Below are 12,009 nucleotides of genomic sequence, written 5' to 3'. Positions count from 1 at the left end.
CTGGATTGTTAGCGCGTTCGACTCCCAATTCGAGGTGCTGCTATTTCACGGGTTCGAGTCTGGGCGTGTGCAGGGCTGGACCGCGGTGGTTCCACAATCCACACAACGCAGGTTAAACTAGCTACCCATTCCGTGAGTGCACTAGCCTGGCAAGCCAAACTATACAGAAATGTACTGTATAGTCTGGGGTCGGACCATTCACAGAGCTGAAGCCTGTGGGTGGGATGAACAGTTGTCTTTCAAACTGCCTCTGCACGTAATAGGCCAGCATTTGTGACCAATCGTAGCCGGTCGGAAAAACGGCAAATACATCCTTCTTTAAAACAAATGACTTGAGTGCTTCCTTCAAAGAAAAGCCCAAGTCTAACTCTTCCAAAGCCGATTCAAACGAGCGCGCTTCGTTAGCATCTTTCGTTTTTCTCTATGGTTGTGCAACACGGTCTCACACCCAACTCGTCGAACGAGGACGCATGGGCCAGCTCCCTGGCGTCAATATCGGAAGCCGAAGGTGAGCTAAGGCGGGCTCAAGGACTCCGTATACACAGATAGAGCGTTCTGATTGGGTAGGCTGGCCTGGAGTCGGATGCAGGCTTGGCCTCAACGGTGCGACCCTAGACCATCCCGCTAGGCAAAAATATTTTTGGCCGCTAGGGTGCGTCTAGATATCTAGGCTATGAGTGCGCTGTAAAAAAGTGGAAACAAACAAAGTGGGGGGCAGCCTGTGCCTCAAATACAAACAAAACATTGTGAGGAATTTCTCTGGGAATACTGAAGGAAAGGGTGAGCTACCTCTCTGGCATGTTTCGTTTGGTCCTTGGTTAAAATATAATATACATTTTTATGTACAAATGTGTCTGATAATACATTTAAATATCAACATAAACATAATTTTTTATGCACAAATGTGTCTGATGATTAATTTAAATATCAACATAAACTCAAACAAATATGACTTCATGTGCAATCCCAGACTGAGCCTTTAACCATGTTAAATGTTAATAGTTGGACCCATACGAGTTTGGGTTTGATTGTGGATACGGCAAAGACACGGGTAACTAGATGATATTGGTCTCTTGACAACCATCTGTGGTTGATCGAATGAACCAGATTGTTATTAAAATATAGTTAATCTTACAGTAAGTCAACACCACCATGCAATAATGTTGAATACTGAGTTCCCCATTAGTAGCTACAGTACTGTTTATGTGCCATAACACACGGCCACACCTGAGTGTGTTCACTCTGCAGTCTGGGCTCCTCAGTGCTGCCGACAGCTGCTCCAGCTCAGACATCAGCAGCCTGTTCTCACTCAGGTCCAGTTCCCCCTGGAAGACCGACGTCAAACACCTCCAGGACGCCTCAGTGAGCTTGGAGGCTGACAGTCTGGAAGAAGACGAAACACAGCCATACAGTATATTTATCACTTCATTGATAAAAGTGTCTGCCTCATGAATGAATGCCCATGTCTGCCCAATTATTATGTTTGTTCTGTATGCCCATACAGGCCCATAGGCAACGCAAATATATTTTAAATATATTTTCACAATATAATGTACATTTTTGAAATTAGATCACACATATATTTTTGAATAAATGTAAATGCCCAATGCCTCCAATGTCTCTGAAGATTCACTACTGGGAACAGCAGGTCACTTTCACCTTGGTCTAGTGGCTACAGTATATTGTTTGTAAGTGTGTGTATGAGTGTGTGTGTGTGTGTGTGTGTGTGTACCTCAGTATCTCCAGTGTACACTGAGGGCTCTGTAGTCCAGAGGAGAGAAGCTCCACTGTAGCATCCTGCAGATCGTTGTTTCTCAGGTCCAGCTCCTTCAGGCTGGAGGCCGAGGAGCAGAGAATGGAGGCCAAATCCTCACAGTGACTCGAGGAAAGACCGCACTTTCTCAGGCTGTGGGGAGGGACATTATGGGAAATAGCAAATACACTGTATACAACGTGGGGTTTTATTGTGACTATTACAGTATGTTTGTTATACTTAAAGACATCATATTAGTGTTTAGCTTTGAAGTTATTTGGATGGTAATTGAACAGGTAACAGGGAGAATCACTCAGGTGAAACAATATGAGCCATTCAATGTCAATAAAATGGTGAAAAGACACCCAGAATGTCCCTATCTGAACTAATTTGTCTGGGCATCGGAACAAGCAGTTCAGAAGACATCATCAAAAAGATGTTTCATTCGGCTATCTTTGGGTGGATAAACAATTTTCACAAGCAAGCCAATGTCCACCACGGTGCCAAAGAAAGAAAACAATGTCATATTTACCTCAGTATCTCCAGCACACAGTTCTGATTGGTTAAGGAGCCACAGAGAGCCTTCAGTCCGGACTCTGACAAGATAGTGCCGTCCAGGTACAGCTCTTTCAGGTAGGATGACTGCAGGGCTGAGGCCACAACCTCAGAGAATTCCTCGTTCATATTACAATCTGTAAGCCTATAGAAATAATTAAGCCTTAATTAAGCCTTAATTATTCAAGGGTTGTGCCATATATTTTTAAATATTCAAATAAATATTTTAAATATTTTTTTGATAATTGGTCAACCTCAGCTGACCGACTTCATGCTATCAGCTGAATGGCTTAGTGGGAGTTTGGTACCATTCCCGACATTATCAGTAGAGTAATTAATGAGATGGTTATGGTTATAGTTATAGTTATTTAGCAGACGCCGTTGTCCAAAGCGACATACAAATAAATAACAATACAAATTAAATTAACAGTGAACAATTACAAAAATAGGGAGAATAGCAATATCATCAATAAAACTGTATAAAACAATCATTTTAAGCACTAACCTAATGAGAAATAAAACAGGAGAATAGCAATTGGTTCCATCAGCGCCTGCACTAAGCCATTCAGCTGATAGCACTAAGACGACCAATTTTCGACAAAGGGAGACAAGCTTCTGAGGGGGTGTTTGGCTTGAGGTCATGGTGCAAAAGACCCCAGGGGTGAAATTACTCCAAACCATCCCTTTAATGTTCACTGCATAAAATGTAAACTTCAGCAAACCTTTAGGGTACTCTGAATGTAACGTGTTTGTTTGGATTATTTGATACTTGCCGAGCTTTTCTGCAACATTTCACAACTGGTACAAGGCTCTGCCGACCGTCTTCTGTTGTGCTGTACTTCTCAATGTCAAACTCGTCCAAGACCTCCTCGGACTTGAGCAGCAGGTCTGCTAAATTGGAACAGTGCTCTGATGTCAGTTCTGTTTCTGTTGGTTTCTCGAGGAACCTCTGGAGTTCGTTCTGCTGCAATTGGTCTTTCATTTCACAAAGGCAGCTAATGAGCTTGACAAACTGATCAGGTGAGATGCTCTGTTCATCCGTTGTTTGTTTTTGTCTCTGTTCGATCAGGAATGCGAGGGTCAGGCTGTGTTTGGCTTCAGTCAGCTGTTTATTCACCTTCTCCATACTACTATTCAAACCTTGAGCTCTGACACAACGCGTAAAGAAGCTGGAGCGACCATAATCTCGCTGGAGTTTCTTGGCGGACTCCAAAGCTCGTTCAAACATCTCAAGTCCTCTCTTCACCACACCTTCCTCTGCGCCCTGGTTCTCCACAGTCTCCAGCACCTCTGTCACATCCTTCACATGAGTTGCTAGGTCCTGGAATCTCTTCTTGTTTTTCTTTGCCTTCTGCAGCTGTTTGTATACCAGAAAGCCGTTGCCCACAGCTAGTGAAATTACTTTGCAAGCTGTGATAGGATCTGCCATATCTGCAAGAGACTAAGAGAGAGAGAGAGAGAGAGAGAGAGAGAGAGAGAGATAGAGAGAGAGAGAGAGAGAGAAAGAGAAAGAGACAGAGAGGTGTTATAGTTATAATTGCTTTATAGTGCATTTTAATTTGACCAGTTGGTTAGGCTGGCCATGCCCATCTAGAATAGAATAGAATAGAATATATACTTTTTTGATCCCGTGAGGGAAATTCAGTTCTCTGCTTTTAACCCAATTTAACCGAATTAGTGAACACACAGCACACAGTGAACACACAGTGAGGTGAATCACACAACCCAGAGCAGTGAGCTGCCTGCCCAACCAGCGGCGCTCGGGGAGCAGTGAGGGGTTAGGTGCCTTGCTCAAGGGCACTTCAGCCATGGTGGACTGGTCGGGGATCGAACCGGCAACCCTCCGGTTACAAGCCCGGTGCGCTAACCAGTACACCACGGCTGCCCCAATCTAGATCTCCAGAAAGATATACCAGTCTGGAACACCTTAATTCATCAGGCAAACATTGAGGTTTCTTTGTAGTTTTGTCTGTTTGTTAGCAATGGATGGATTTTGATGAAATTTTCAGGGAAGGACTGAAATGACCCAAGGAAAAAAAAGATTACAGTACATTTTGGGAGTGATCCGTATCACCGTCTGGATTCAGGAGGCGGTTATGTTTTTTCGCTTGGCGGTGTAATGGCATGGTGTGGCCACGTGGTGGCGATCTGAATAGTTTAGGTTCACATGTATGACCACCAAGGAAGAACCAAACAGGCAGAGGTCTGCGCTCTCTGAGTGTTTTTCTAATATTGCATTTCATATTTGTTTTCTAGTTTGTAGAGCATTCATCAGGACCTGTAGCCTGGCAAGCCAAACTATACAGAGATGTATAGTCTGGAGTCGGACCATTCACTGAGCTGGAGCCCGGTGTCTTTCAAACTGCCTCTGCACGTAATATAGGCCGGCACTTGTGACCAATCGTAGCCGGTCGGCAAAACGGCAAATACATCCTTCTTTAAAACGAATGACTTGAGTCCTTCTTTCTGCTCAACCTTCAAAGAAAAGCCCAAGTCTAACTCTTCCAAAGCCGATTCAAAGGAGCGCGCTTCGTTAGCCTTATCCATCTTTCGTTGTTCTCTTGGTTGTTCAAACAAAGTCTCACACCCAACTCGTCGAACGAGGACACATGATCAAGCCCCCTGGCGTCAATATCAGAAGCCGAAGGTGCCCCCGCGTGTTCATATGCAATGCAAAGGGCTGCCATAGCTCTGTCGTCACCGTGCTAAGGCGGGCTCAGATGGAGCGTTCTGATTGGACCGACTGACCTGGTGTCGGATGCAGGATTGGCCTTAATGGTGCGACGCTAAAAAATATTTTTTGCCGCTAGGGTGCGTCTAGATTTCTAGGCTACAGGACTTGTTATCTGGCTCAGTCTATCTCTCTCTTCTTCCTTATTTTGATGGTCCTTCTGCTTGTGTGTGTGGGGGGGTGACATGGATGCAGGTTGTCTGTAAATGGAGCATGAAGAGGACAGGTACAGGCACGACATTATCAGATGAACTGATAACAAGTGTGTTTGTGTGTGTGTGTGTGTGTGTGCTCTAGTGTGTGCATGCGAGCCTGTGTGGGGGGGTGTATGTGTGTGTATGTGTGTGTGTGGGGTGTATGTGTGTGTGTGCATGTGTGTGTGTGTGTGTGTGTGTGTGTGTGTGTGTGTGTGTGTTTGTTTGAGTGTGTTTTTGTGCTCTAGTGTGTGCATGCAAGCCTGTGTGTGTGTGGTGTATGTGAGTGTTGTATAAAGTTCTTTCATAGGACCCCTCTCATGAATGCCTGTGCCTGTGACTTAAGTGCTCCATGCCCCATCGCACAGCTGACAAATAGGTAATTTATGACTTGCTGCACTTCATCAGTCACTGGTTAAACTTTCTCTGGGCACGGCAAGACACAGGATTAAATATATAAGCCTCAGTTGCACTTTCATTGTAAATAGCTCAACTGCCTGTCAAGTGCCCCAGACAGTCAGAGAGAGATAGATGATATGAAATGCACACTAACTAAAACATACGCACACTAACTAAAACATACACAATATTTTGAGAGACTGTAATCTAATCATACACTTTAGAATAATCAGCATTATAAAAAGGCTTGCCATATTTCACTTTATGTGAAATGAATCAGATTACATAAAAATTTCGTTTTTTGAAATAAAAATATGAACTTTCCATTTCCTTTCCTTTTTTGACGTGCACCTGTGATGTGGAACATCCATCCCACTACCTGTATCTTGTCAAACCAAAGATCCAATGGAGACAACATCTTGTAATTTAAAATGAAACCCCTTAAATTTATCAGTGTGACTGTAGGCTGTATTCTGAATGCCACCCATTAAAATGTATCTGTAGGCCTACTTAAATACAGCTACTCATATTTTGTATTTTAAATACACAATCTGGAATACATGTATTCAGTTAATTCCCAAAACTGCACATCAGGCAAAATGAGATAAAATAAGATAACTCACACATTTCCTTGAAGCACAGGCACTTAAGAGAACTGCTTGATGTTGCTCATCCACAGGGCGGGTAAATGAGTGAACGACGTGTCGTGCACTATTTTCAACGTTTCGGGACCTTCCTGTAGAGAATTGAGAACTGCCTGAACTTGTTCACCTACAGTATATGAGAGTTGAAATATGTGTTGATAACATCAAAAGCGAGACTACTGATCTTGGCGTGAAAGTCTAGCTCTGTCCACACCTGGGCTGAAGACATACAAACACACACCTTGGTCTGTCATTCAAGACACTATTCTCCCAGGTATGAGTATTTAGTATGTCCATTTTTATGCTAATTATTTGCAGTTTATGGCTAATAAGTTACGTAAATTCAAAAAGCATATAATTTCACAAAATAATAATATTAATAATCATCATCATCATCATCATCATCGACCAACCATCATCATAACAATAAGCTGTAATAAACAGAGTGGTTACTTGATCATATTCACTCAGCTAACAAGATCCAGATGTAAAATGTGACCACACAAGCCTATTGGTTAAAGGTTAAAAGAATAAAAGAATGATCTTACCTCATGCTCTGCTAGAGACCCACAGGTACTGTTCTGTTCACTTCACACAACACTCATTCAGCCCGGTTGTTTTATCGCTTTAATAATGTTGCGCGGGTCTGACATCAATCACCTCCTGTTATTTTGACGAAACATGCTTTCTGACTCAATACAGAACTCACATTACAAGTTAATAATTAATCTGTACATGTCAGGAAGTTCATTCATCCATTTACTCTCTCTCTCTCTCTCTCTCTCTCTCTCTCTCTCACACACACACACACACACACACACACACAATCACGGGCGGTGTGGGCTGCCAAACAAAGTGGTCACCTGAATGTTAGACACACTTTGGGATCCTGTGTCTCGCTCCAGGACACTTCAATAAGGTCAAGAGGAACCAAGCTCAAACCTGCAACCCTCCATTTTTTCCAAAAGACTTCCCTGCCTCCTGAGTCACTGTTATTGAATAAAAACAAAAAGACTTCTCTTATGGAAGGACATAGTGATTAAAAACAAAAGGACTTCTCTTATGGAAGGACGCAGGAGCCAAAACAAAAGGACTTCTCTTATGGAAGGACATAGTGACTAAAAAATTCTTAGGGAAGGATGCAGGGGCCAAAACAAAAGGAATTCTGCAGTTTCCCCATTCTGAGTGTGTTGATGACTCACAAGGATGAGTTATTTTAGAAATACTTCCCTGTCTGCCCCCACCTACTCCGTCCCCACAGTCTCACTGCTACAGAGGAGGCAGCTAATTGGCTGAGCTTAAACAGTGATTTGGTTGTTCTGCATGCCAGTCAACAAGGCCCTTCTTTTTAGGAGGAAGTTGGTGGTCTTTTACTGTAAAGTGTTGAGACAAAACACGGTCAAAGTCCCTAAAGTGGGGGTTTCCAAATTGTGTGTGAAAATTAGCCTTTCCTTGAAGAGAGAAAAATGTGTAAAAAAAGCTTTTTTAGTGTGTATTGTTATTAGTAGCTATCCACATTTCCTACAATTTAATATGAATTGTCCTGTAATCTATATATCAGACAGTGTTTAGTCCCTTGTGTCAGGGCTTATTAATCTGACTGGGTTGACCTTGGGTTAAATGTACAGTAGGTGTGGTGCACAAAATGCATTTCATCACATAATCAATTTTCATTCATTATCATTTTTTGTTTATTCATACAAATGTTGTAATCAGTCCTCCATTCCCTCCACATACAACTGATTGATTAGAGGTTGTTTTACACCCAAAGCTCCCATTGAGACATCTTAGCTCGCAACTGTTTCAGAATTATAGATCACTCTTAATGTTATTGTTATTAATGTTAATTGTTGATACTGAGATTAGAGTTCTCAACGGGTCAGGTCGGTCCGACAAACCCGACGGGACCAGCAGGTTCGGGCCAGGTTCGGGTCGAAAATATAAGCAGATGACTCGGGTCGGGTCGGCCCTCGGGCTTAATATTTTCCACTCGGTGAAATTTTTTTTTTAAAAAAAATAATTATTATATCTGCTGTTTACCGCGAATCATTATGAATTTCCCCTTGGGGATCAATAAAGTATCTATCTATCTATACCGTAAAGAAAGTCTGGCAGCTGCATGCAACGTGCATGCAATCATGGAGCGGGGGCAGACGTGACGCTACTGTGTTGGGAGATGGAAGGACAGAGCTTGCAGCAACTCTGCCATGTGTTGCACCAACATTTTTGAGTTCCTGTGCAAGTTCCTAGAAGCCGTCTCCTCGAACAAAATAAAATGGCAGTAGATTGTTGCTGGGCTATACAGTACGTCTTCGTGAATAGCTAACAACTCATTGCCATCATTGTGAAGCGTGTATGAAGCAGTTATTGAAATATCATGCTCTGTGGATGATTCTGCCTTTTTTTATATTAGTTTAGGTAGGCCACTGCACATAATTGTGCCCTTAAAGACCCACAGCCTGTCCGTCTCCATAGGATAACATGAGAAAACTCGACAGGCCAGCGTTCGACCGCGGGCCGGGTTTGGGTAGATGATTCATATTTATGCGTCGGGTTACATCGGGCTCGGGCTTTGAAAGCCACGGGCCGGGTCGGGTCGGGTTGTAATTTTCAGGTCCGTTGAGAACTCTAACTGAGATTACAGTCACAAATGAAACAATGACCATAAATGCCAGCATAGTTTATGGCTGGAAGCATACAGGTATACATATTGGTAAAAATAATCCTAATCATACATATCATCCTCATAATTGTGTCATTGCCAATTTTCACTTCATACAAATTGGTACTGTATTCCGTAGACTCCTATTATAAATTAAAAAAGATAATGAAATATAAGACTATACGAATTATAAGATTAGGCCCATAAATTAGAAACACAACGGGGGCCATCACATCTTCCCACCATCCCCAAACAGTAAAAAACAGCAATGATTTGGTTAATAATAAATAACACTTTATACAAAATCAAAATATTTGCTATGGATAAAGGTGTCTGCTAAATAACAATAATCATAACCATAACTATAGAAAGTAAAGAGATGAAAACAAACATAATATCAAAAAGATAAATAACTATGTTTCAAATGATATTATAGGAGAATATTGGCAGAACAAAAGAGGATAAATAGAGAAAAAAGAGGAAGGGAAGCCACACACACACACACACACACTTTAACTACTTTATTTATGTCCGTAATTCATGCTAAATGTACAAAAGGACATAAATGTTACAGATGCAGAACATTGCTAAGGTATGATCCACCAATGTATTCATTCACATCTCACCATCAAACATGTGTATGAACAGGAGTGTGTTACTCCGGTGTTCCAGAAGCATGAGATGGGCATGTGTTCTGGCACAGGGACACTGAGGAGCCAGACCAAGAAACCCTAAACCCTGGATAGAGCGGCTCAGTGAATGTGGAGTGGAACGTGTGCAGGTGGGTGAGTGTGTCAGAGAAGACACTGTAGAAGGACAGAGTGCCGGCTGGCCAGTCCAGGAACACTCCTACTCTTCTGGAGCCGGAGGAGGGGGCAGGTATGTTAGTGTGTTTGTTATTGTGCCAGACAGCATAGCTGCCACGAGAGCAGAACAGTTTCCAAGACTTGGCATTATATCCCATTATGACATCATCTCTCCTCCCTTTCCTCTTGGTGCTTTTATAGGCCACAGATATATTAACTCCACCCCCACTCCACTCAGCCTCCCAATAGCAGCGTCCAGACAGACCCTCTCTACACAACACTTGCCACTCAGAGTCAAATCTCTCTGGGTGATCAGGATACGGCTGCTCCTCCTCCACACGTGTCACCTTTCCATTCTCCTCACAGAGAGATACACCTCTGTGTGCTGTGTTTGGGTCCAATGTGAGCTCACAGGCATCTGCAGACAGGAGGAGAGGAGATAACATCCTCATGAGAATATGGGGAGTGACAGCTAATGGTCATACACACTCACAAGCGTGAGTGTGTGTGTGTGTGTGTGTGTGTGTGTGTGTGTGTGAGTGAGTGAGTGAGTGAGTGAGTGAGTGAGTGAGTGAGTGAGTGAGTGAGAGAGTTCTCAACACACACACACACACACACACACACACACACACACACACACACACACACTTTTGCACACTCTCTATAAGACACATAAGAGCACACACACACAGAGCAGATAAGAGAGGAAGAGCATAGAGAGCAGAGAAAAAGACAGGAAAAGGAGGCCGAGAAAGGGAGAGATAGATGATAGAGAAAATATGGGAGGATGCAGAGAGTTGACAAAGAAATGCTATAAGCGTTGGAGGTCTTTTGAAAGTGGGTGGGACAGATCAGCGGGGGGTTTGGGGGTTCTCTCCCAGAATTTGTTCTTTTTAGCTAGATGCAATTCCCTCAATTCTGATACGTTTGGTTGTTAGATACTTCTACCTAACAAAGTAAATCTTTTGATTAAATAACTAATTCAGAACCAGCTTTAATAACCTCATGATAGCCCAAGTTAACCTTGCATGCAGTTGCAATATAAATAAATAAATTAATTTCTTTAGTGTTTTGACTGCAGGCCTGGAGTGCCTTCTACAATGACAGAATTAACAACACCACAGACTCCCGGAAACTCTTTCCAACTTTCAAATCGCTATTTTAACCCTCTGCCACCTCCTCCTGCATCCAAACTTACTGAGCATACCCTTGCATCATTTTTTACAAACAAAGTGGCGGCAATCAGCAGTCCATCAGCTTGACCATCACACCAGCTATCACACATGTGATCAATGCTTCCCTAACCTCTGCTACGTTCCCAGCAGCGTTCAAAATGGCTCAGGTTACACCTCTACTTAAAGGTAAGCTATGCAACGTTTCTCAGTTAATCAATTCGTTCCATACTGTTACAGATGATTAAATGAGTCATTACCGGTCGAACTGTGTTTTTTTCGGCCGCCCTAGTGGTCTGTAGCGTTAGAACCACGCTTCCAACTTCAGGAGACCTCGGGCATGCACCCATGCTCTACTCCAGGAAGTGTCATGTCAAGTCTCATGAAAAGGCACGGCAGACTGACCGATTGAGCAGTTTTGTAAAATATACATGCTAAAGCTGTAGGGGAAGCTCTGCAGAGAAATATGCAAGCATAAAACGAGCGAAAACGAAAAGTGAAAGCAAAACCGGCGATGAAATCGCCAATCCTGCATAGTATACCTTAAAGGGATAATCCGGAGTGAAATGTTCTTTAGATCAGTTTTTCGGACTATTGGGAGTACATACGTTGAGTTGACACCAAAATCATGTCATTCGGATGTATTTTGAGAAAGTTCAAGTTCACCGTTTTTTAGCCAAAACTCGTTAGCCTGGAAGTGACCGGGGCAAGTCCTTTCGCCGCTACAAAACGCTATTTTTATACCTCTTCTACTGTTCCAAACAACACTACACTTACGTGGTAGCGAGTAGAGGGTCCCTAAAGCCAAACCAAAGTATCCCCACGTCTTTATGTGGTCGGATAGAGAGTCCAGAATGAATTTAATCGAGTCCGGGATTGTGTGGAAAGGGTCTCCTCATTCAAATTCCTAGGGGTACACATCTCCGAGCAACTGTCATGGTCCACAAACACCACAGCAATAACAAAGAAGGCCCAGCAGCGACTTCACTTCCTGAGAATTCTCAGGAAAAACCATCTTGAACAGAAGCTGCTGGTGTCCTTCTACCGGTCAGTCATTGAAAGCATCCTCACATATTGCATCACAGCCTGGTAT

General features: G+C 42.9%; 1 protein-coding gene across 1 annotated transcript in view; it reads right to left on the bottom strand.

Moving 5' to 3' along the window:
• LOC134076591 (uncharacterized) overlaps positions 1–6,308 on the bottom strand; it is a 39,417-nt gene extending 33,109 nt beyond the window's left edge. The window contains exons 1-5 of the mRNA XM_062531719.1: positions 6,256–6,308; positions 3,082–3,757; positions 2,286–2,453; positions 1,733–1,906; positions 1,228–1,383 (exon numbers count right to left, since the gene is read on the bottom strand). Of these exons, the coding sequence (XP_062387703.1) occupies positions 1,228–1,383; positions 1,733–1,906; positions 2,286–2,453; positions 3,082–3,737 (1,154 nt within the window). The 5' untranslated portion in view covers positions 3,738–3,757; positions 6,256–6,308. The remainder of the gene's footprint in view (positions 1–1,227; positions 1,384–1,732; positions 1,907–2,285; positions 2,454–3,081; positions 3,758–6,255) is intronic.
• Positions 6,309–12,009: the final 5,701 nt, after the last annotated feature.

The sequence above is a fragment of the Sardina pilchardus genome, chromosome 1 (assembly GCF_963854185.1).
Source record: "Sardina pilchardus chromosome 1, fSarPil1.1, whole genome shotgun sequence".
NCBI lineage: Eukaryota > Metazoa > Chordata > Actinopteri > Clupeiformes > Clupeidae > Sardina > Sardina pilchardus.
Note: the sequence above shows the minus strand (reverse complement) of the source record. Positions and strands in the feature narration are given on the sequence as shown.